This window comes from Anser brachyrhynchus (assembly GCF_964034855.1).
Source record: "Anser brachyrhynchus genome assembly, chromosome: 2".
In the NCBI taxonomy this organism is placed as follows: Eukaryota; Metazoa; Chordata; class Aves; order Anseriformes; family Anatidae; genus Anser; species Anser brachyrhynchus.
In genome coordinates, this window is record NC_137695.1 from 35686096 (window position 1) to 35712594 (window position 26499).

The window sequence follows — 26499 nt, forward strand, 5'->3', positions numbered from 1 at the left end:
GGCGGCCATGAGGGGGCGGCCCCGGGCTCTGCGCCCCCTCAGGAGCGGTGGTGGGGCGGCCGGGGGAGGAAGAGGAGGGAGGCGGCAGCCCCATGGCGGAGGTAAGGGAGGCGGCGGGGCTGGGGCTGCGCCCCGCGGGAAGGCTCCGGAGCAACGTGCTGTCGCTGCCACGGAGAGGGAGCGGGTTTGTGCCCTGAAGTAACGCGGTATCACGTTTTGCCAACCCAGGGGGTGGTTTTCGAGGCGCAGGAGCAGCGAGGGTTCGCTCCGAGCCCCCCTTGTGAGAGCTCTCCCGTGTCCCGAGTGCGGTGTGTGATCGGCAGGTCGGGATGGCAAGGTGAGGACTTTCGCTTTTACTCGGCATTTCCTCCTGAATTGCCCTCCTTTTCTTCATGTGGGGCATACAGGCAGCTCAGGAATGTAAAATAGTTGCAGAAATACGGCTTCTCCACAGCGCGTCACAACTATCGACTTAACCGCACAGATCACCTCTTGAAGGGCACATGTATGTCACAGTCCTGTATTTACACTTGCCAGTAACATTTCTCAGTGTCACTCTAGGCTTATTACGGTGCTGTGACTAAACTCTAGTCTCTTTTCATCTGCCTGCATTATCAGTGTGGCACCTTGAAAAAATAAGGTAGGCGATGAATGCCTGGTGGTGATGGCCAGTTTCAGTAGTAGAGGATGCAGTCTTTACTGCACTTCTGTCTGCTTGCCCCCACTCAGACCCCATGCCTGTGGAAGTGTTGTGCACATCTGTAACTTTAAAGGAGATCAGCAGAGCCATTCAGTTGCAGGGACTGCTTTTCTGGATCGAGTCACTGGCAGGCACAGAGTTTCGTTATGCCTGAATAATTTATGATCTAATTTACGATCTGATACTTTTGTGATACCCTCTGCAGATAGAAAATATGCAGTAATGCCGAGATGGTGGTTTTGTGACTTAGAAGGATAATCAGTACGTCTTGAAAGCCCAAGTTGAGCTACTGAGATTTTTCAAGTTGATTTTGAATGATGATGAATACCTGTTCTCATTATGAATTACAGGACCTGCATCAACTACTACTTGCTAAATTTGTCTTGTATAGTAGGTTTTCATATTTTCCTTCCTTTTCTTTTTCCTCTCTTTTTCTTTTTCTTTTTTTTTTTTTTTTCTTCTTCTATTTCCCCGTGTGTTCACTTGGCTGTTTTTTTGAACGGTAGTTGCAAAATTAGTTTCCACGCCCTAACTGCAAGGGATCACTTGTTTCCATAGAGAGATGATGAATTTCTTTGCTAAATGTAGGTCTGGACCCCTCTTTTAATGCATGTTTTGTTTAAGTTGAAAGAGTGATTGGACCAAGGCAAGGTAGTGTTAAGCTAAGACATAAATGGACTTTTAAGTGAAAACTACCATGTCTGTCCCACCAGAGTTGTTTTGAAGTGCATGACAGGTCCAAAAAAAAAGAAATACAAAGGGAAAAGTTGATCTTAGTTTTAAAGGTGACCTCTGTAAGTTTGAATAAGTCTACTTGTGCTGTCAAAATGTTATTGCAACAGAGTAATGAATTTCAAAGTGTTCTTGCTGATTTATAACCTTTATTTTGCCTTTTGTAAAAATATATCAGAGGTATTATTAGCCTTTCTTTTATCTCTAATAGATCAGGACCAGACTTAGGGCTATGTGTAAACAGATCAAAGTGATGGCTTTGTTCTGCTTGTTATTGTGTGATTGCTAACTTATCAAAGCTTTACACAATCAGATTAATCCACTCCCGGATTCATTTCATTCATTGGGCTCCTGAGAATGTTGTTGGCAACACCATGCGAACTGGTGATTCTCATCCTTAGGGAACTGGTATTTCAAATGACTCTGGAAGATGAACGCAGATGAAAAAGAAAATGAATTCAGTGGCTGAAATACGTAGTTTGGGCATGCTGAAGTGTGTGGGATTGCTTTACTTTTTTTTTTTTTTTTCCTGTGCTAAAACTTAACACAGTGTTCTAAAAGTTTGAGCACTTAGTCTGACAATGAGTAAAGCTTACAGGTGTGTTTCTGCATTTGGCTTGCTGCCCAACAGACTGAGATCAGCTCTCACCTTTGGATTAACTGTTTTAATCAAACTATTTCATTCAGCCCACTTCTGTAATAGAAGTTTGCTCATAAAATGTAAACTCTGCAATATTTTTTATTACCTTGGTAATAAAAATAACAAAATACATTTCTTCTGAAATACACCTTTTAACCAGAAAAATAAACATATGATCTCAGAGTCTTGCTGCCTGTTTTCTTAGATGGATGTATTTAACAGGATCAGGAAAGAGAGTTTGTACCAAAGCTGAGACAGAATTAAAAGCAGTTTTTTATTCTGAATTCTGTACTTAATTCACTGTCCTACATTACTGCAGGTCATAGCACATGGTTTGTAGATGTGCTCGTAGGGCTCAGGGTATTAGTTTAGTGGCTCCATGCGTTCCATTTTACAGATCTGATTCTCACGGATGCGTAAGATTGAGACTAAGGTACCAGGGTTCCTGCATGGGAGCCATGAGTTACATCCTTGCAGGGGGAAAAAAAAAGTGGTAAACTTGATTTGAATAAGCCAGGAAAGCGTGCATCGGTTCATGCAAGGCATCTTGCAATGGAAGAACAGCATCTGTAGCAATGAAAGCTGACCTAGGTCCTACCGTTTGCAGAATGCCCCAGCCCATGATTTTAGGTTCCAGTGGTCATGTTTGCTAGGAAAGTAGATTAAAAAGGGTGGGTATGAACCTTATGTCTGTGCTGATTACTTCTCATTGTACTTTTTTCCTGATACAACAGTGTTCATTACTTAGTCGTCTTCTTCATAGTTGGCTGAAAAAATAGGCTGTGGTCTTGTTTTTTTAAGAGAGAATTTAATATGGAACTGCTTGCTCCTTAAATGGTGACAGTGTATTCTCTCTGAATTCTACTGTTGAAAACCTGTTTCTGTTGCCTGCTCACACAAGGAGATCACATTGGGTAGGTTATTGACCTACTCATACAGGTAAAGGTAGGGAAAAAATAACCAGACATTCCTGTGTGCTTGCAAATTATTATTGGATTGCTCAAGGAATGAGCTTTAATGAAAATACTAAATTGAGACACTATGTGGGGATGTACATTTTAAAGTTTTAAGTATAAAAAAGCAATAAAACAGGAAAAAACAATAAAAGCAATAATAAAATAAAAATAATAAATAATAAAAACAATAAAACAGGAAAAAAAAAAAAGGACATGCAGCTGACACGGGATGTAGGTGTGATACCAATGGGAAAAAGAGATAAGCCACCGCACAGGCATGCAACCTGGGATGCGGTCCATACCCCACTGTGCCAAAAGAAGGCTGTGATTTCCTTAGGCTTCCCACTGTAAATCTGCCCTGACAACGCTTCTGGAAGCTGCCAGGTTGAGCCACAGGCCCGTATGCAAAATGAACAAGACGGGTTTTCCAGAGCACCTTAAAAACTGTGCGTGTGGAAGTAGTAAGCCATGGTGCTACGAGATGTGTGTAGCACAGATATAGGTCCAGTGTAAATGGTAGAGTATTAGCAAATCCATAGAAAGTCTCAAGGAGCTTGTAGTACAGCGTCTTGGCCAAAGACCTTGCAAGAGTGAAGAGCTGCCCTGCTTGATTCAATGCTTTTATTTTCCCTATCAATCTGTGTATAGACACTTCATGTGTATATTAATATGTCTGTATATTTATGCAGACATGACATGTGAAAAAGGGAGGATAAAATTTGGATAAAATTTGGATGAGTTCTTTATCTCTCAGGGGATACACACGGGGAATAATTTAGATTACTAGGGATGGACCGTGGAGCTCTTCACTATCCGTGGCCTGAATCTCATAGGAAAACCATTTTTATTTTCCAAATTGCATGAACCCCCCAAACACTGATGCCGCCCATATCAGCAGATGAGCCAGTGTCTGAATGAGGGCAGTAGTTGCAGTGCTGGGTCATCGAGCAGTACGTAGGGCAGGCTCCAACTTGGGGTGAGACAGAGAAGGAAGTCTCTGCCCCCATCCAAACCAAAAATGTTTGTCGTATGTGGATGCATTACATTCTGTACAACAGATCCTGAAGCCCTTTATAAGGGCTGAACTCCGGTGCTAGGTTAAAGACTGTCTGCTGTATTCAATACTTAACAGTGTAACATTGCTGTTGTTTATAAACTAAAAAAGTTAAGGAAGAAAATGTACGGTGGATAATTCTTATTGTTTGCACTGTAATCACTATGTTTGTATTTTGGCAGGGCATTTTGGAGCACGATATTTAAGACCTCTTACAAGCATAGCTTTTTGAACACTGCGCAAAAGATCAGAATTTCACAGTATTAAAAATGCATTGGATGCAGTGAATCCGTCCTGGTTTTTGGGCATCATTTCAAATATTTACACTGACTGAGAATACTTTGAGATACACTGTTGTTGTTCTGTTTTGTTTTCTTGGAAGGTATCAAAACTTTTTTTTTTTTTTTTTTTAAGTAAGTAGAAACCAGGTAGGATTTTTTCTGAAAACTTTTCTCCGGTTGAGAGCAGTCACACTGTAGCTGTGTGCTTCACTCAGAGTATTTTTCAGTTTTATTTAGTTATTTTTAACATTTTAAGCACTGGGATATAACAACATTTCAGTGGAGGAATGCCTGCAAATAGTTGAACGGCACTAGTTTGTGCTCCTGGATTAGCCAGAACTTAACTAAGTTTAATAAGAGGGTTTGTGAAGGGCTGAGTGGCTTCAAAGAGAAGTAGGCTAAAAGAAGAACTTTGTGCATTCGGTGTCTTGAAGATTGTGATCTTAATTTTTGTTATGGTTTGCTGCAGAAGGTACAAGGGGTTTAAAAAGTCAAGTCCCACAAAGTCAAGTCCACTGCTGGAACAGGCAGCGTTCTTCCAATTAAAGCATAGGTTGGGCTACCCATAAAATTGCAGTTTCTCTCACCTCTGCATTGATTTTGGGGCCACCTTAAGTAGCGGTTTTGATATAAATTAATATTTTTTGTTTCAAAGACTGACAAACTGAAGCTGATAGTTGATTTGTGGCAAGTCATATCTCAGGAAAAGGGCACAGCTAGAGCCCAGCCCTCTGTCACATGAGGCTGATAGATAACTCACTAAATCGGACTTAATCTCAGATTGTGTTCTGTAGCCCAACCAAACTAGTAAATGGCAGAAGTAAGATAAGAGTTTGAGATACTTGGATTTTTTGTTTTGTTTTGTTTTATGTACTGTAAGTCTCCTGCCTTCTGCTTGTGCAGAAATCTTTCCAAATGTAAGTAGGAGGCTGTCTTCAGGTACTGTTTTAGTTTGTAAACAGCCTGCTGTGAGGTGTGAACTTCCACACCTGCTGTTGCAATAAATGTACTTGGCTGTAATATTAAGCCTTCCACAATCAAGAGAGAAGAGAATTGGTTGTCTTTTCTGTGCAGAGACTGACTGATGTGATCCTGATCTAGATTTTGAGCTCCTGGTGGTATTATTATGAGTCTATTTCCATTTCTTCTGCTACCATTAATATGAAATAAGAAACAGGACAGAAACACTAGGTGTGGCAGTGCAGCACCAAGTAAGTAGTATTTACATGTAATCCCTTTTTGTCATTAGATGTATATTCAGACTGCAAAATTAAGTTATCTTTAAAGAAATGCTGTACTTAAAAACATGCCATGGCTGTTTCTGGAGGAGGTCTTTCTGTTCTCCTCATAGCAGCAGACCAGCAATCATCCCAAGTGATACACAGGCTTGGAAAAAAGCATTCAGTTGCTGAGCAGTATTTTTTTTCCAGCTGTTTTTCCTCCACTGGGAAAGACTAACATCAAAGAGTAAGTCTTTAGCAGCATAATCCAGGAGATTTTTGTTAAAAAAACAAAACTAAGTAATGAGGAAAAGGTTCCAGTTGTGTTATATGATTTCCATGTAGAGCACTTCACTGAAATGCCCCAGAAGTTCAGAAATCCAGGTTTCCTTGTGATGGTGCTGGGAAGGACTGTCTCCATTGTGTACTTCAGCAAATTGATTTCTGAGGGTTTTAAATGATCTGTGGGGCACACTGTGGGCTTTTTACAAATTTCTGCAAGTCTTTGTTTTCCCTGGTGTTAGAATAGATTTGTACCCCTTGTCATTTTAATAGGATCCATCAAGTTGTTATCCATATACTTCCTTTGTTCAAAACCTGTGCTTACAATTAGTTTTTGAGGCATCATGTTATAGATAATAAGTTTCTGTTTCCTCCATTTACCTCTTAATCAGCCAGTAGGGTGATGGATTTACTGTGTTCAGGAGGTGAATACTCGACCTTACAGCAGCAGCTTTCCATACTGCTCAGCTCAAGAGGAGCTGTTTAAGGTCTTTAATAGCTGTTGTCCTTGACTTATTTGCTTTTGATGATGATGGATTTTATCAGTTAGGATGATAATGGAGTATATTAATTGAACAAGTATTAGGATGGTGCTTTGTAATACTAAATACTAGCCGTGATCTTGCAAACACAGTTGAAGGAATAATTTCATGCCTACGAATAGCTCCTCTGGACTCATTTAAATGTTTGCAAGTAGCTGGTTACTGTGCCCGCAGCGTCTTCTGTAGTGAGTTCCCTCTCCTGCTCTTTTACCAGATAGAGGAGTCCTGCATTTTTGTGCAATTGTGGTAGAAAAGTACATTTGTTTTTTGAGATTTGATGATAACTCATCTGGTCATTTTTAATTTCAAATGGCAAAGAAGATGTGATATATTGATACGTGTGTATATATATGTGATAAAACACAAAGAAGTGATATATTGGAATAACATTTTTAGTAGGTAGAAATTGTGTTGGGCTTTGTTGAAGGCAAGTATCTCTAACATCAGAGAGAGATGAATGCCCTATTTGTTGTTAGAAATGACTGCTTATAAAACTAAATGTCCCTTCTAATCCATGAGAAGAAATTAAGAAAAACTGAAATAGTTGAAAAATAATGTTAATGTTTTTAAAAATAAATATTTGTAATAGAATTAAAATAAAATGAATATTACTTTATTCTCAAATGTTATTTAACTTTACTCTGTCTTATTTTTAGACTCGTGTGTTACATTTTTGAATGTGTTTTGTATGAAAATAATTGAAAAAAATCTCATACACATTTTGATGACTGTTACAGCTGCAGTTTTTGTATAGTTTAGGCTTTGATCGTGAGAAAAGAGGACATTAAGTCATTACATTTGCTGCTGTTGAGAGCTTTTCTGCTACGGCCATAGCATTTTCCTAGGAATGTATGGAACTAACGCAGTGTAGCCACCTGGTTTCCTGGCTGCCGTTCCGCAGAGTCGCACATTTTAATAGCTCAGACTTACTCTTTAAAGCTGGAATATGACAGTTTTGTTTGTTTGTTTTGGTTTTGCTTGTTTTTTGAGTTCAGATATGCAAAATGCTTAGCAGTGATCCCTTCTCACTCCAGCAATACCCCAGCCTTAAAATAATAATAATAAAAAATCTCTGCCAATACAACTGCAGATATAACTTGAAAAATGCTTCTGAGAACACTAAATCAGAACAAATTCATCCTTGGAGATGAAAAATATATATATTTTTTCTTGAAAGGAGGATTTTGTTAACTGGTCATGTTTCTAATTGCCTATTTTAAAATTCCATCACTTAGTATGTAACTGGTCTGGATATGTTGTTGTGGAATGACATCCAGATGATACTGAAAGCCCAGACTCTCCCTGAAATCACAGCATGGTGTGTCTGTTTCAGAATAGTTCATTGCCAGTGGTTTTGAATGTCCAGTTCTACCATGGATGGGTTCAGTGCCTGTGTACCTAAAGCAAAGCTGGTGTCTGCAGTTGAGAACTGTGACCTCGTTCAGCCCCCAAAGTCTGCGTATACTCAGTTAATTTCTGTGAATGAATTGTTCAGTGTATTTTTTACTTGAAATGCTGTAGCTGTTTAAAAATTAAATATGTGCTTAAAGATTAGTTTTGTTAGTGTGTTTCTTAATGGGACTTTTATTTTTGTCTTCAGGATGTTGATTTGAAAGCATGTCAGGAAGCTTTGGATAACTCTTGTCCACACCAAGAAAATAATCAGTTGAAACTGGAAGAGGAGGAGGAGGAAGAAAACATAAATCAAGTAAATGATGAAAAAAATGAAAGAAGGGAAAACTCTAAAGTGGAAGTGAGGGAGAATGTTGATTTTATCAGTGAAGTAAAAGTAGTGCAAGAAACTGAGTAAATGGTTTGAAAGGAATATTTGATTTCCTCATTTAGGATTTGGAGGTGTCCTTTGCAAGGACAGGAAGGCAAGACTGACCTAGGACTATATTTTGTAAAAGATGACCTTGTTCGCCGTCCTGAAAATCCCCCTGTTCCAGTATAGTTTATATAGATGAAATATTCTAAAGGTTACAGAAATTACTTGTAACTAAGTAATTACTCAATTATTATTTTTTTCCATCATGAAGGTGCTGTGTTTGAGTAAGGGTTGTTTTTTTTTTATATGCAAATGCTTGAGACGTGAATGCTAAATTACACTGCTTTCACCATTTATGTGAAGCTTTATGCTTGGTTACAGAATGACATTTGGGAGACTTGATTGTTTGGATCTGAAGGTATGTATTGTAACCAGAAGTTAGAAAAGAATCTCATGGTGTTAAACCAAAACAGATGGCCTTTGTCTTTTGTTCTGTCTGAAGGCTACTATGCAAAGTGTTTTCTTATTGAGTCCTTATGAGGGTTGAGAACATCAGATCTGGTTTTCTTGTCAGCCCCTCTGTTCACTACTGCCCTGGCACTTTGACTTTTTTTCATCACAGTAGCGGGTGGTGCAGCCTCAAAGAGAAGGAAAGGTCTGTTCCGCTTTTTGGGGCGGAGTAGGGCACTATTGCCATGGAGTTGTTCTGCTCAGTGTCTCATCAGGATGAAGACTTCATGGTGGGGTCACCAGCTGTGTTTTCAGCTGGTGAAATCCCAAACACCGGCTGATTGAGGCTGGAACTAGGTGATCTGGAGGTGTTCAAGACCAGATTAGATGAGGCTCTGGGCAACCTGATCTAGTGGGTGGCATCCCTGCCCAGGGCAGATATGTTGCAACTAGATGATCTTTAATGTCTCTTTCAACCTGAGCCATTCTGTGGTTCAGTGATACACAGCTGTGCTCTTTCCTGGACTTTGTGTGTTTGTTTTTTTAATTTGTTTGTTTTGTTTTACTTTCTTTTGTGTAAGATAACTATGCTTTACAAAGTGTTTCTATTTTTTTTCTGTCACAGAGCAACAGCAACTATGTAGATTCCCTTCTGTCCTTAGAGGATTATTTCCAGCTTCTGTCGTAGCAGACAGAAAACGAGCTAGAGGTAAATGTGTAAACACATGTATAACTAATGGATTGGAATACACTCAGTGGTTATTGGATAATGATTTACTCTGTTTTATCTAATTAAAAAACAGGGAATATGTGAGCAAATCAATACAGTAAATCCTGAAGAATTTAAACAAGCTAGTATCCACCTTGTATAGCAGCTGTCATTGGCTTGACTAGAAAATTTTCCTTAATAACTTGTTTGGGATTTGAAAACTACAAAGTCCTGTCTTTCACGTGACCTAATGTTCAAAGTCGGATGGAACTGCTATGGCTTGCTTAATTAATTCAGCTAATGATTTCCTTTCTGAAACCTAATACCAATTCATATTTACACAGCAGCTCTTAGTGTATTTCTCTAAAACAACAGTAAGGTATTCAATGCTAGTAGTTAGTAAGCATTTGCAGCCAAAGGTTACAGTTTTATGTACTTGACCCAGTATTTATGACAAGGAAAGTGTGTTCAAGAACAAACCTATCTTCATTGCAAGTCAGGTTAGTCAACATTAGCAGCAAAACCATTTTGTTTGCTTTGTTTATCTTTTGGACTTCTGATACTATTGTTTACTTTCTGGATGCCCATCTTCACCAAAAAAAAGAGTTATCTTAATTGGAGGTACCCTCTTCTCCCACAGCTCATAGCTGCAATCATTAGCCACAAAGCTACTCCCTACATTGCTTTTTTGCAGTACTCCAAGGGCATCTTACATATGCTTCCCGTTCTAAGAGCCCTATAGGTTCATTAGTGTTTTCCATACAGTTTCTTTCTCACAGCTGGAACACCTGGTCTTGGGAATCTCTAGGTTGGATAGTGCCTCCTGCCCCATAAATTAGCTGCCTCCTCTGTTCAACTTTGGTAATGCATTCCACGCTATCAGGGTTCAAAAGTTCGTCGGTACAGTTTTCTCTGTTCTTTCCATAATTCAAAAGGAATTTGGCTGTAACCCTTATGCAGTTATAACAATATATGATTACATATTTTATTTAAGACTATCAGTGCACTGCCATCTTGTGACAATTTATCTGTTGAAAACTGAATGCTTGCTTTTACCAGGTGGCCTAGAACACAGTAAATTCCTAGGAAAAATACAGCAAAGCTTCCTTCTGTTACCTGAGCTCCCCGTAAGCTTAGGAGAGAACTTAAGACATTCTGGTATTTGCGGTGCATTGTTCCTTTCGTGTGGAAAGTATGATTTATGATGAATGTTCAGCATATTGCAGGCAGAAAAGCGTTCTTCTGCACAACAGTAGGGGTGCTTAGTTGTGGAGGAATCATATATGCTTTTTATGTGATGTATTTACAGTCTTAGCTTTTTTTTTTAAATTCATGTATTTTATGACTGCTTGTCAGCAAGTGTCCTGATGTAAATTGGTGCAGTAGTTTTGTACTTCTTGGAGCCAGAAACTGTAACACAGGTCTGCAAATGGGGGACCTTAATTCTACCGCAGCATTTGTTTATCGTTTGGATTTCAAAGCTGAGGAGTCATGTAGCAGCTTTATTTTTGTAAACAAAAACTGAATAGTAATTTCCAGTCAGAAGACATGTGCAGAAGGTATGAATAATATGGATTTGGGGGGCTATTTCCTTCAAACGGATTAGTAAAGAAGTTGAAATCTGAAGATGATAGACCTGAGTTAAGAAGCTCAGCCAAATGTGGTATTTAGCAGCCCCAAAAGCTTTTATAACCTGTGAGAAGAAAAGCAGTGATACCGTGTCAGCACGACCTTAAAATCAAGTTCCTACCCTCTTTCCCTCTCTTACATCACTATCCTCACTGGTTAAGTTCTGCAGGGAAGCTATTTATCCTCTTTTCAACATTAGCTTTCTAACACTTGGGCATCTTGAACCAGCTCACCCTGGAATGAAATGATGATCATCAATACCACTACCAGGGAAGGGGCAGGACCAACAGCGCTCCTAGAGTGACCTTTTCATAGCTCAGATTAGATGTAATACGTCGGCTGCAGTTTGATGTGCCTTGAGCAACAATTCCATCTCTACCTCTCCCCTTTTATCAGTCCCACACTGTCCTTGCCGCTCCTCTTTCTCACGTAGAACCTTCAAATATCCCAAGTTGGAAGGGACCCATGAAGATCATAGAATCAAACTCCCTTCACTTTTCTTCAGCACCCTTCCAACTCTCTCTTGCCACTTGCCAACACCGGTTGTGTTTTGTACATTCATTGTATAAAAGATCCCATTTCCCCCCTGTCATTTTTAGGGCAGTTTACTGGAAGATACTGGAGAATCACCAACCGCTGTGGATTGAGAAACCGAAGTAAAAAGAATATTGGGGGGAGGGGGATAACAAGGACACCAAGCTTCAGATCAAAATTACAGAGAGAAGAAAAATGTTCTTAGGCCCAAGTACTTGATTTTTAATATCCAACATCACCTTAATTTTTTTTTATTGTTGTTTAGCAATGAAAGACCATAGCTTAAGTTCACTTTTAGTGAAAATGTACATTTCTAAGAGAGATGCTGTGTTTTACCTTTGTTCAGAAAGGTTCCGCTTTTCCTTTGAGGAGAGAACCCTAGGAGACTGTTGCATTTTTCTCATATACTTAGTTATAGCTACATGCAAACATAAGGTACCAAATAAAATTACAACTAGTGTGGTCATTCTGCAAATAGATTCTGAAGAGTAATTAGTACCTGATTCAATACTGTCTTACCCCTGCGATTGTATCATTCCCAAGATTTTTGTGGATGGGGGTGGTGGTAAGTTCCTATAGTGTTTCCTAGTCTGTGACATATACTTACGTGCCTTCAATTTTTCCCTTCCCTTTGGATACCTTTCCCAACAGAAGTACTTCAGGTTTTCGCTTTAGCTTTCTAAAACTGGTATTTTGTAAGCACCAGTTTGTGCCTTTCAGTTTATGGGTGGTGAGAAACACTTTTTCCAAACCTATCTTTAAACAACTGACTAGAATTTAATTCATTTATCTGTACTTACAATAATGAGGTTCCACTTCCCATAATGACTTTGATGCAAGAGATTTACTGCCTTTTGGTTTGATGTTTATTTGTGCTACAAAAAAGACATTCATTTACATGCTTATTCACAATAGCTTATCCTTTTCTAAAAGATGGCCTAAAAAAGAATTGGACATGTAATATTGAGAAAGGAATGTTAGAGGGATACTAGTTTTTGAGATGTTTAAATCATCGTTAGTGTTAAGAACTAGGTAGCAACGCATACTTCTGATACCTTTCATAAGCAAAACCCATAAAAGTGATATTAAAAGAAAAGCTCATTGGTTATAGTATGACTGCAATATAGCAACTTTATGCTCTGGTATGTTAAAAAAATACTCGCACCCACAAATCAGAAAAACTAACCATGTATGTAATATAATTAAATGTCACAGGGTATCTTTCAAATAACTGAACTATGCCTTTAGCATCTAAATAATGTTTGCACTGCTGTTCACACTGAGTAGCAGATGCAGAGCAGTCAACTGGTACTTTCTAAAAAGGAAGCAGTGCCTCAGAGTACAAAATATACTAAGTTATCAAGAGTGTTCACTTTGAACAATTTGCATTTTATATTAAAAATTTATTCATGCATGTGTGTATCTGTTCTTTTATTGCTCAATTTTACCACACCTTCAAACTGATATGGGAAATTCATAGGGGAGTTTTCCATCAGCAAGGCCCTGCAATTTCCTGATGTTAGTTAATGACCACGGTGAAGCATATCTGTGCTTGCTGGTACTTACCAGGACTTTCTTTGATCACTAGTTCATGAACTTCTGCCAAAATCCAGAACAGATAACAGATACATAGTATTAATTGTAAGCCTCACTTCTAGAGCCAGATTTTTTTTGTTTTATATGTGCAAGTCATCAAGGTTGTCATCTTTGAATCAAATGACATACATATGAGGCATTTTAGACTCCATGCACATAACCTTTCCAGGACCAGGTCTTAAGGTTGACTTCATGCCCACGTGCACAAATTCTGATGGGTATTAAGTTAGTCCCATAACTAATTAAACCAGAAGACCTAGTATTTCACTTCTAGGACCTCACAAAGCAAGTTTCCAGTATTAAAAAAAAAAGGAGGGAAAAAAAATCTAAATGCTGATGCCCCCTCCTTCAGTAGCAGAAGTAGAGTGGCTCTTGAGAACTTCAGCAAAGCCAGCCACTAACGAAATGAAGCATGCATCCAGCTGGGTAAGTTACACGGTTAAATTTGGGTACATGCTGAAAATAAAGCAGCATATTGAACTCTTACAAAGAGCAATACTACTAATCAAAAGCAGTGTACTACAGCTCATACGTAAAAAATAAATATAAAATAAGGCCCCGGTTCCACTGGTTCCAAAAATACCTGCAATTTTGCAACTGGAAATTAGCATGAACTGACCTTAGCTAATTCCACTTCTATTATTGATCAACAACTCTATTACCTTCATGAAGTTGTTTACTAATATAAATTTCTGAGAACTCAGCTAGCAATGCTACCCCTACAAAAGCTCTCAAGTGCATTACTGAGTGGACTGCAAGTTGTAACAATGCTGATGATACCTTCAACATTACCTCTGGCTGTACTACTTAATTTTCCCAAACCTTCAGGTACCTACCCCCCAGAAAAGACAAAATTATAGGCAGAATTCAGAACAAGCTCTTTTTTTTTTCTTCCAAGTAGCAAGCTGCCATTAATTTCACTTAAAAGCTGCCAATACATCTCTGAGTATCTTACCTTTCTGCAACTGACCTGTCGCTAGCATGGGAGTTTCTTTAAAACCATTCCCATGGTAAAGCAGTCTCCATAATCCTTGAGTGCTAAAAATTTTTTGTTAAATTAATCATGAAAAGCAGTAAAGTTAGAAAAGGTCAGATCAGAATACAGAGAAAAACAGTAGATGGTGGGAAAAACATGACTTTCTGCATTACTGCTGGTAGCAACACTTACAGGCACTACAGAGTACTTGTCAGAGAAAAAACAACACAAGCTTAGTACTTTATTAGAATGCAATGCCCTCAGCGTTATGAAACCTCAGGCCGAACAGTTACACAGAGGAATACTGCAAACAGTCCCTTCACAGGACACAGCCTACTGCTCCAACATTGCACACATGTTGAAAGACTGCTAGCAGTACTGCAACAAAGTGCAGCTTTAGCTTCACATCTTTGTTTTAGTCAATAAACCTTTTTTTTAAACAGAAGATGAATCTTACAAATTAAGACCGTTTCTGCAAAAGAGCTTACAATCTAGTTTTAGGTGTGGTAAACAGGAGTTAAAAACTTCAGAGAGGAAAAAGAGGACAATGCATCGATATCAGCTCGTCAGTTTGAAAAGTTTGGTACTTGTTCCAAAGTACACACGACCTATCTCAGAGCCTTCCTTTGTTTTCCGTATCAAGAATCTTGAGGACAGAGTATGTAGAGGTCTATAAATGAGGCAACACGACACACAGCACTGCTTTGTAATGAGAAAACTATTTATTGTAGATAAATCAAAGACCAAGACGACACACAACCGTGTGAAGCCTTCGATTACTGTAGTATACCTTGTAAACACACTGCAACTTCAGTGATGTAGTATAGCTATGGGAAATCCATCAAATGTATCGGCCACTCATTTTCATACAAGAATGTCTAGATACTGACCAAGAGCGAGCAAGCGAAGGAGAAGAAAAAAAACGCATCTGTGAAAACTTCAGCAGAAGAGCAATTTTAAAAGAACTTATCCACAAGTCACCCTATTCACACAAGGTAGCAGCATGGGAGGTCACACAGTATGTTTGTGAACTACACAGTCCCCAGTCACTACTGACCCAGTATGTTCATAGCAGTGTCAGACAAGTCACTTTCAACTGTTCATTTTTGCTGCTGATAAATCAACTAGTTCTTGGTTACATAGATTTGAATAACCTCTGTGAACACAAACTCCTGCTGCAATGCAAATGGGCACTCCTAGCTACTAAGCAAGAGGACAACTGTTAAAAGGGACAGTGTGGCTTCTGGCAAAACAGGTCAACAGGACATGAGGGGGGTCCCAGGGAAGCTCCTTGCATTTCTACCAGTGTCACTGTATGAATGAGAAGAGAACCTGACATCTCCTTCAAGAGAAAGAAGGAAAAAAAGAAAATAACACTTAAAGGATTTCACTTGCCTCATGCATTCTGCTTTGAAACCGAATCAAAACACTGAGGTAACAGAGAATGAATGTACTGCTTCATTATGTTCCCTGCTAATCATCCTCTTTCCCTAATGTGGTCAAGTTGTAAAAATGAACTCAGCTGACGGCACTCTTCAAAATTCACGTGTGTTTTTGGGGGTTTGGTTTCACAACCCCTCCCCCAGCCCCCAGTAATATGATTTCATCCCCCAGAAAAGATGTATGTTAATCAAGACTAAAAGAATGTGTTCTTCCCTACACACGACGGAGTTCCATCCCTACTAATTTTACAGCATCAAGAAAAATTTCTCACATTTTCTAAACAATTTTCAACACAACACTTAAAACTCAAGTAGCAGGGACTGTGAATGAAATTCAGTTTTCATTGTAAATAACTGAGATCACAAAGTCTGCATGGCTGGAATTAACCAATATTAACCTCTTTTCACCATCACTTTTTATACATGCAAGTCCAGCGTGCTTCAATCACGTAATGTTGCATTTTTATCAACCCCCCCACCCCAACAATGGTTACCAACAAGTTATATTATCTTGCATGTTCAACTTATTTGTGGCAAAGGTTTGCTTTGGCAAGCTGTTGCTACAACTGACAACCTGATTTTCTTCAAGTATTTCAACATACCAAACAGCAACATTACTTTCCATTTTCAAAGTAAAGGTGAGTCCATAGAGGGACGTAAATTAAAAAAGAAAAAACACACATTATCTAAAAATTAAGGAGCAGTAATTGACCAATTCAGTTTTTATTCAGAAATGCTAGCTGTATTAGGTTGACTCAATGATGACACGTCTCACTGAACTCATCAGCAAAACACCAATTTTCATTTGCTTTAACTGTTATGCACCAAGAAAAAGAAATCAAAGAAGTTTAACAGTAAGACAACAGGAAACTTACTCAAATGCTCCAAGCTTTCAAGACTTCAGACATCCAGTAACTTAGTTTTTGCATGCTACTACCCCCTAGAGATAATGCCCATTCCCAGTAGATGGAAATTAAAACATTCACATGGAAAATGTAACATACATAATTAAGGAACTTTGGAACCTTGTTGCAAAGCTATTGAAAAAGCATACACATCAAACAAAGAATATTCCCCTTTGAAGTACTTTTTCAGTTATGTGATCTGAATGTGGACTTGTCAACTGTAAAGAAAACTTCCATTAACTAGCATCTAAGTTCCAGGAAAGAAGGCAAATTCCTAATCAGCTGGTCAACTCATTCTGCTGGAAAGAGCAAAATAAAGCAGATTTTGAATGTCTTCATTTTCTGCTTCCGTTGCAGCCCACTGGTCACCTATGCAAATATTTCAAATTTCAACTTAAAAAACATACAAAAAAAATATTTTTGAATCATTAAGTAGTATGTCTGAGTTATATAAAGAAGGTTAAAGACATCACGGTTTTACTAATATTAAGCATATACATTTCAAGTTTAGAATAAATTATTTAAGCAATACATTCCCAACCGGAGCTCTCCCAAGCTCATGCTTGTTTTTTTCAGAAGATGCCGCTATCAGTAATACAGTTCTGGTACAGCAGGAACTCTTTTTTCCATTCCGTCTTTCACTATTGATGCTAAAAGCTCTTTATAGGTAAGAAGGATAAAGTTATTGTCCTAACACATTTTGATGAACTGTCTTGTGGTTAGTTTCATTAACAGGAAAGGAGGAGATATTTTAAAAAAAATGATAAAAAACATAGCTATTTTAAAGCAATTTTGTCCAAAAGCAAAAAATAATCAGCATGTTTCATGTGTAGCACTGTTTCTCCCAACAGAGAACAGGTGCCTGTGTTCAGAGGTACAAGTTCTGTGCATACACTTGCCAAGTTAACGTGGTTTTTAAACCCACCTCAAAATGGCGTGTTTCAAATCATGGAAGGTCTAAAAGCTGCACATGAACATTATTTAATGTTAGACACACACTAAGTTTTATTAAGCATTACACTAGAACTATTTTGGTATAAAAATACTTTATTTTAAAGCTATGAAAGTTATAAAAATATGTAGTTAAACCTTCAACTCACAGAATGTTTGCTATTTTTAACATTAGTAATTTGTTTCTCCTACCGAATCTGGATTTTATTCGAAAGGTTTACAAGACAATTATTACTATCATTTAAAAAACCCAGCATTACAGGGAGCTGTACTAATTGTGATATTTTATCAGTATTCATTTAACCTCTAGGTTTTTTAATGAAGGCAGCAAAAACAACTATTTTCTGATGATACAGAATTTCTTATTTCTTGAAGCGTTTCTGTGGTTGACCACTTCTTCATTAGTTACCTGCAGCATGGCACCTTCCTGCCAAAGAAAAAAAAAGTGTATCTGAAGATGTTTATCACATATGTCTAAACCAAATTACCAATAGGGGAACTTCAGCCATTTTTTTAAAAAAAAGTAATAAGCAGTTCACTGGTGTGTCTAACACAAAAGGAACAGGACTTTTGTTAGCTGAGTCCACGTTCTTCAGTAGGTAGTAGCCTGTCAAAGGCAATGGAACTTTGAAGTTAGGGTGTGGGCATTTTTTTGTTGTTGTTGTTGTTTTTTCTTGGTGGGTTTTGTTGATTTTAATTTAAAAAACAGATCTAGTAGAGTATGCCACCCATACTCTGAATAACTCATTAGTTGGTGAGTTTTCATTAATTTGAGGAGCAAACATTGAATGCAATTGCGAGTAAGGCTGACTGAATTTGGCACTAAGGTTTATTAGCTGCAAGAACTATAAAAAATGGTGGAAACCTCATCATTCTAGCCAAATTCCAGATTAAGTAATTACATTATACACTCATAAAATACCACCTGCAGTTTCATTTGAAGTTTTCACTTCCCCTCCTAAAGAACTGCTTATGCAGTTGCTATAAGAATGGACGACACATTCCTTCACAGAGGCAGATGTATTCTGTGGTGCAATTTTTTTCCTTACACGTAAACAGTCTAAAGTTACTTGGGAACCTTCAGGATGAAATGTGTTATATAAAACAGATTGCAGTAGACAAGACACATAACAACATAGTTCATTTTCAACAGCACAGAGCTACCTTCATTGCATTACCTTGCAACCACCATAATGCATAGACTCCCAAGAAAAATAAAATGTTGCAGGATGCAAAAATAAAGTTGTATGATTTAATTAACTTGTGACCTACCATTTTAACTACCAACACCAGGGATGGAACCCTTGCAAAGCTTTACTAATGGACACTTGCAGGTCTCATTTGTTCAACTGTAGCAGAGTACAGTGGCAGCAGTCTATGCTTGTCCAGGGTTCATATCATAGCTAGATTCCAGTAGGAAAAAAATATGTTAAGTAGCTGAAATTAACAAAAATTTGTTTGTAAAAAATTTAATAATACAAGAAAAACAGGATTCACAAATTTCTTTTCAGTTGGTAATCGTTAACTCAAATTTATTGCTATGTTAAACTACATAATGATAATCACTATACTGAAAGAATACTGTCATATAAAATTAGTTTCTCATTTTTGGAACATTAAGAAAGGAAAAAGTAAATAAGATCTTACCTAAAGAAGTTTAACTGATGCTTAGAACTAGTTTGCTCTACACCCTCAGCCTTCGTTGGCATCCTTATAACACTACCGTAGTTAAAGCTTTGCAGAAATACAGCGCAGCTTTTTAAGACTGGCTGAACTTAGTGACGTTTTCAAGAGTTCTCTTGTACTAGACCTGTGTCCCTGGAAGAGTACCTCGCTGGGGATATTTCCTTTCCTTGCCATTGAAGAAGCAGCATCTAAAAGATCTAAAAACGTGTTTCTCCTTGCAGAGATATCCCTTAAGTTATCTAGATATTTAAATCTGATCATTTACAGACAACATACTTTTTTTCTGACCAGCATTTAATTTTACATGTACAACAATAGCTTTATATTATTTGTGGGACCTTATACTACCCACTCCTTGCCTTATTTTACAATATTAAAAAAAAAATCTAAAATTACACAATATTTCCTTTAGAATTATTTTATTAAATCATAAATGTACAACAGCTTCTTAACTCTACACACGCACTTAAATTTTTAAAAGGAAAACGTTATGTCTTATTACACCATGATCCTGGCTAATAGCTTTTCAAAACTTTGAGAAAAATCTTAAAAAAGGTTTCACATGTCACCTGAAACTTACAAATTTAACATTATCAAAGGAATGCTTCTACACTTACAAAGACCACTAGAAAGAAACAACAATTAAAAAGCTAAGAAACTGTCTCAAAGGCATTTTTACAATCCTTCCTCCACAGTAAGGTAATGTTATTAAATAATCCAAATCCATTCACAAAATGGCTCTCTGCATCTGCTCTGGTGTCTTCTGCCATATCACTGCATATTTATGCATGACTGAGATAAGTGTTTCCTTAACATTGTTATTTCGATAACCTGAAGCTGTTCTGTTACCTCTGGGCTCTCATCCTCTCCTATTTATACAGTGAAGCCTGTTTCAACAGAAGTAAAGAGTAAAAAAAATAGGTTATGAAATTATTCATCTAACCATTTTTTAAAGGAAAGATAATATCCTAAAAAGCTTTTAACTCCTGCAGCTACTCTCACGAATCACTGCAATTTTAGCACTTAAAAACATACTTACCCATGGCAAGCTTGCAGAAGCTCAATAACGGCTCCTCCCTCCATATCCACCACTTCCTCCACTGCCCCCTGGACCATAGTTTCCTGCAATTACAGGAAAACAAGCAACAGAAGAGTTACATCTGTACACTTCTCAAATCAAAAATGCTTCTGATCACTCTATCGAGACTAGCATCCAATTTACTTCCAGAGATATCCAACACAGATTTTAACATTTCACTGTCTGCATCTTACTAACACCAAAAAACTGCCACATGCTGTAATCTTAGAAGATTCAGCAGGGCCACATGTAATTTGATGCCCTATACTGTCTTGAGACCAAGAAAGGGTTTCGTCTTTCAGTTTCCGTTTCACAGGCTTTATACACCATATTAAATAACATTTAGACAACTGAAAGCAGGAAGTGTCAGAAAAGAAGTGGCACTAAAACAAAAGGGAAATGGGAAAAATCTCAGGAAGTTTGGTGGACATTAACTGGAGTATAGAGTAGACCATGAAGAGTATGCAATGAAAGCAAAGAAAGTTTTCCTACAGATCTTTACAGATCGGTATCTGTAAGACATGTTGTAATAGTTGGGGGGGGAGGGAGAGGGATGCATTTTCCCCAGTACATGCTTTACACTCCAAAGAACGATAAAAAATTGTAGCCATCTCACATACTACACAGAACAAACACAGGTATTGTGCATCTGTTTGTTGTTGAAGAATCTAGCTATTTTTACCCACCAATCTTCCCTCCCACCTCCCCAAAGAGCCAGAGCTTGCCCACTCTGTTTGGCTTGAAGGCAGGTCAGGACATAAACAATACCTCCACCATATGGTCCCCCCATGTTCCTGCTGCCACCAAAATTTCCACTCTTCATTGGACCGTAATTGGATGGCTGCTGGTTGTAGTTTCCAAAATCATTGTAGTTTCCACTTCCGTAATTGCCTGCATTATCAACACAAGAGAGTAGAAATGCCCAGATAAGCTAAAACACGCATGGAATTATCTCATTATTATACATTTAAATAAAACACAAGATCATACAATGATTCCAGCAGCATATGAAATTAGCTGCTTTTTTTTTTTTTTTTAAACTGTTTGGAAAGTTGTTCTTGCTAACCCCACCCACACACCTCCCAAATCTCAAGCGACTTGCACTGATTTACAACTGAAACACTCTATCCTTTCAAGCCAGTAGGTTACCTCCTCCATAGTTGTCATAACCACCTCCATAGCCCCCACCCTGGTTGCCATATCCAGGTCCTCCTCCACCGTATCCTCCTCTTCCTCCTCCGTAACCAGGACTGCCACCGAAGTTGCCACCTATGACAATACAATCCTTTAAAATAAACTTTTCAGTGTAGAAGGCAACCCAACTCTAAATGGAGGATATGTTTCTGTTTACAAGTCTACAGAGGAAGAAAAGGGTGGTAGTAGTTTTATGAAGGCACATATCCAACTCCCACCCTAACTGAATTGTGAATAAAGCCCGCTAGTCAGACTGCCTAAAAGCATCAATGAAGAGACTTGAATCTCTTTTTTCCAGACAATTTACGAAATGCTGCCATTCTAAAGAAAAGGGCATACATAGTCATCTAGATGCACCTTTATATGGCAAACCATATGGTTATAGTGTGAGCCAACAACTAGGTGTGCTTCTTAAAGCCAACAAAATAGCTTTGGCAATTGAAGTAAGTTTTATATGAATAGTAAGTGAATGTATAAGCATTTCAGAATGAAGAAAAAGAGTAAAATTGAAAAAAAAAAGAAGCAAAAACAAAACCCCACAACAGAAGTAAACTAACCTCCAGGTCCTCCACCATATCCATTATACCCATCACCAAATCCACGGCCACTCCCATATCCATCTATTGGAGGAAGAAAAAAAGATCATTTGGTACAGGTGAATTTAAGTGAATTCTTTTGTTATCCAACCCCTATGACCTTAAGAACCAAATCTCACAAGCACTTGGTTTAGAAAAATGCATGTGAAACACCTCATCTAATCTTTCCTTTACCTCTTGCATTTGTAAAGTACTGAGTTCATTTTGGACATAGTATACACCCAGTTAGCTTTCACATCATTTCCGTGTTCAAGAAAGAACCCCTCCACCATAAAGCTCATGAGTGCTGCATATGATTACAGACAAGAAGTCTCTAAATTCCTTAGCAGAATCATTGAGTTTACGTTAATTTTGGCATTTAATAAAATTCTTTAAAAATTAGATCGCTTGAGTTACATCAATTTGCATACTATGCAAGAGGTCTGCAAGTTATTTAAAAAAATAAAAATTAAAAAAAACCAAAACACTTCAGCAGTTATAGCTGCATTTAAAGTAAACAGAAGTAGCTTACAAAGTTACCCGAAACCTGAAGGATGGTGTAAATGAGAAAAAAAGTGCTACAAACATGCCTGTCTTACCGGCTCCCCCTCTGAAATTGCTGCCAGGCCCCGGACCAAAGTTGCCACCACCTCCACGTGCATCACCAAAACCAAAGTTCCCTATTAACAGTTGACAGTTTTAATGCAGTGAAATCACAGGAAGCGAACACAAAAATGAACTATAAAGCACTAAGCATTACTTGCACATACCTCCTCTCCCACTCCTAGAGTTCTGAACTTCCTGCATTTCCTGTCTAGAGAGAGCTTTCCTTACTTCTGCATTATGGCCATTGATGGTGTGATACTTCTGCACTGTAACCACAAGAAATAAAATACGATGAGCACTGAAGTACTCATCTGGAAACAAACAAGAATCGCCAACTACCAAAAACGAAGTAATTTCCAAATTAATCCATACACTTTTCATCTAATTGTTTTAAAACCCCTGAATACCAAAAATATATTTAAACAAAGAATCCACTAATTATTTAAAATACGTGTTCCCACGCAACTCAGGAGAGCTATGACACGGCAAATATTCATGCACTTAAAAACTTAGCTTCACACAATTACCGTGACTGTAAACGTTAGTATTATCAGATGGAACAGTGACATGAAGATTACTCACATACGATTTTATCCACAGGATCATGGTCATCAAATGTAACAAATCCAAACCCTCTCTTTTTACCAGACTGTCTGTCAGTAATGATTTCAATAGTGTCAATTTTTCCATATTCCTCAAAGTAGTCACGAAGGTGGTGCTCTTCGGTGTCCTCTTTAATACCACCAACAAATAGTTTTTTCACAGTGACATGAGCACCAGGTTTTCCAGATTCCTGTTACAAAAATGTTCCAAATTACCACAAAGAAAGGCCATTTTTTCAACTGCTATTTTGCCAGGATTTCACGCATGCAATACTAATAAACTAAAACTTTCAGACACTGAGGTAGCTCTCTTACAGTGTATGTCCCTAAAACCTCTTTGTAGGGTGGAAGGCAATGCTTTTACTCCCCCAACCTGCATGGAAGTTTTAAACACCCTGATGAAGACACACGTTCAAGTGCTATTAAATGCCTAAAGGTAAATAAAAAGCCTTTAAGTAGACTGAGAGAAAAATGTGCGACCAACTGCTCGAAAGAACTGAAGGTATCCACTAACGTAAAATTAAAAATCGTGCTCTAGTTTACTTAAAACAGAAGTGCATCAGATTCCTCTGTCCACCTCTCCATCAGCAGTGAAGCCCACATTCCGCATCTCAACAAAGCTTCAACTACAGCAAGTACAGTCATGCTCTTTAGCCTCTTCAAAATAGAAATACACAACTCCTCACATTCCTTTAAAAAACAATAGAATTAAAAAGGAAAAAAAGGTTTTGTTTTGAGCATGATGTTCAAGCCACTGCAGTAGGTAAGTATGACAGCCCTAAAGCTTGTTAACAGCTTTATGCGTATGAACAGTATGTACATACACTGCTTTAATTATGATTTCCCAAATACTAATTAACCCTGCATTCTTCAGGGAATGTAAAGAAAACTGGAATCGCTAATAGTAACGGTTCTGGTTGTTTCCATTTTCCCTGACCTATGGGGCACTTCATTCAATTCCAGTTCATCAATCCAAACACATTAAAAAAATGGTTCCAATATTATGCGTGAACTGGTTAAATCCTCCCAGAGCTCTGACAAGGCAGCGAACAGAAGTCACCTAGAATCTGTACTTGCTCCTGAAGTATCTCTGTGCCCCAGTAACCCAGCTGAAAAGCCTACAGGTATGCTATGCTGCTTTCCCGTGCACCCACCTAACTTATAGCCTGGAGTTTAAAACCAAATATGCCTGAAGCAAAAACGTGAGTAGTCCCTAGGTTGATTTTGAACACTACCCCTGGGGAAGGAAAAAATAAATAATTTCTGCACTATGCTCTCTATTTTTGGTCACTTCAGTCACCTTTGAAAAATACCCAGAAGACTGACAGGAGCTCATTAATTTGAGATGTAGTAACAGTAACCATTCCAGAGAAGAGTTGGTTTGGAATTTGCATAATTACATTCAACACGTTTCAGCTAACAATACTTTCCAGGCCTCAGTTGCATCCCTTGCAGACATGATTCATAACCAAAATAACTAAGAATTTACTATAATAATAGAGATTTATGTAATATAGTAAATTAACAGACCAAAAGTGTGGGAACGGTGCCCCAGCCACACCCTTTAACCAAGAGTATATAAGCCCAGACAATTTCTAGTAAGAATGAAGCGTACCTAATCTGACCAAAACAGAGGTTCATTTCTCAAAGCACAAATATCTGCTTTCAAAACCGTATTTACCTCTCTAGCCACAGCTCTCTTAGGCTCCACCACCCTTCCATCAATCGTGTGAGGTCTTGCAGCCATGGCTGCATCAACTTCAGCCATTGAGGAGAATGTTACAAAACCAAACCCCCTTGATCTTTTGCTTGCAGGATCCCTCATTACCTAAAAACAATGAACAAGTTTAAACCACATCTACATGTCTCATGTGAAGCTTAACAGTAACAATATTTGGAGAAAACATACAAACCTAATTTGAGTATTTCTTGGTTTCAAAATACAATTACATATAAAGCAGCAAGCTATCAAGGACACAAGCAGCACTGCTGCTTAGCATCACAGAAATTCAGAACATCGCTAATTCTCTACCAGTAACTCAAACTCTGCCAACAAAAACCCCATAGCAGCAATGCATGTTTAGATTTATATTTGCTTTCTCTAAAATCAAGCATTTCTTTCAATCTCCCTGAAGAGCACACTTAAAAATTGGCTCATGAAATATGGATTTACAGCTTCCTGAACAAATTCAGTGGAACGACTCCTGCAATAGAAGAAATAAACATACAGAAGATCCCAGGCTGCAGAAAGCCATCCTTCCCCAGGTTCATGGGGCTGCTTACCATGGTATCAGCTTTCTACCAAAGGTTACAGATCACACTGTTGCAGATGCAATCATGCTCTGTGTACTCCCTAATTAACTTCAGTGTCATCGCTTGAAGTGCATTTTGAACAGTTGTAACAAGTGGTTGAAGATGAGAGATTTTACAAAAAACAGATTGTGAATGCTTGCTAATTTTACCAGCAGACTTTGCAAGAGGAAACCTGCACAAAGCTTTGATACGCTGTTACGTATGAACCAACTGTATGTACACTGAAGAAAACTGCACGCTCTCTTTGTTAAGTTGTTCAAAAAACAACTCCCCATTTTTACAATTTCTACACATTCCATGTCATTGTTGTGCATTAATATGCCAAACTTACCACGCAATCTGTAAGCTTGCCCCATTGCTCGTAGTAATTCCTCAAGCTTTCCTCTGTTGTTTCAAAGCTTAAGCCGCCAATGAACAGCTTGCGGAACTGCTCCTTTTCCCTCTATCACAGAAAAAATGATTACATTAATATAATTTACAATACTTGCCCTGCACCAGCATAATCAGACAGTAAGTAAGACTTTCTTAGAAGTCAAAAACTTTCACTAAGAGACATTTCTCAATATTAGGTTTGGCTCTTCAAAGCATTCTACCAGTATTCAAGAAATTAAGCAATTTACACAATTCTCTGGGTCCAACTTCATGAAACAGATCTTAATAACGTGCTTCTCTTCCCATCTCTCCCTCCAAATATTAAAAGCAAAGGGCCAAATTTAAATATTTCCAGGAGAAAAGTCCTCTCAAAGACCGGTATCAGACACCTTTTAAAACCCCACTGGAGAAAAAAACGCTCCGAAGTACCAAAGCGTCCTCATTAGAAATAACATAAATCCATTTGAACTGCCTCTTTTTATTCCAGATAGCATTCATTTTTAAAAATCATTATGGCTCAAATTATTGCACATGGATACTATTTAACCAAAGCATTAACAAATATAAATAAATATGGCTAAATATGTTCTCAAATGGGTCACTGATTCATATCCCCTCATTAATTATTAAAATGAAGGAAGCTAGACCACCTGTAAAATTTATTTTGCATTCTGAACCAGAGCTAGTGCTAACCGCATCCCCTCTC

The 26499-nt window shown here is 38.1% G+C and overlaps 1 protein-coding gene and 1 long non-coding RNA gene across 14 annotated transcripts in view; one reads left to right on the top strand and one right to left on the bottom strand.

Annotated features, from left to right (window-relative positions):
• Positions 1-19909, top strand: LOC308190068. Its single transcript, XR_013946831.1, has 4 exons — positions 1-101; positions 229-337; positions 8008-9334; positions 11563-19909. It is a non-coding gene; the product is annotated as an uncharacterized lncRNA (long non-coding RNA).
• Positions 16219-26499, bottom strand: part of HNRNPA2B1 (heterogeneous nuclear ribonucleoprotein A2/B1) — a 14430-nt gene continuing 4149 nt past the window's right edge. For 2 of the 13 annotated variants that reach the window (XR_013946826.1, XR_013946828.1), the window contains exons 2-12: positions 25753-25863; positions 24790-24936; positions 23089-23299; positions 22671-22772; positions 22500-22580; positions 21883-21945; positions 21281-21400; positions 20900-21022; positions 20093-20175; positions 18640-18770; positions 16219-17794 (exon numbers count right to left, since the gene is read on the bottom strand). Coding sequence is in view for 10 of the 13 variants with exons in the window: in XM_080580971.1 (XP_080437097.1) it covers positions 20114-20175; positions 20900-21022; positions 21281-21400; positions 21883-21945; positions 22491-22580; positions 22671-22772; positions 23089-23299; positions 24790-24936; positions 25753-25863 (1029 nt within the window). In the remaining 3 variants the exon portion in view is untranslated. Of the gene's footprint in view, positions 17795-18419; positions 18771-19455; positions 19941-20092; positions 20176-20899; positions 21023-21280; positions 21401-21882; positions 21946-22490; positions 22581-22670; positions 22773-23088; positions 23300-24789; positions 24937-25752; positions 25864-26499 lie in introns of those variants that run through there. The other 11 variants (XM_080580973.1, XM_080580967.1, XM_080580972.1 and 8 more) reach the window with 8 other exon arrangements.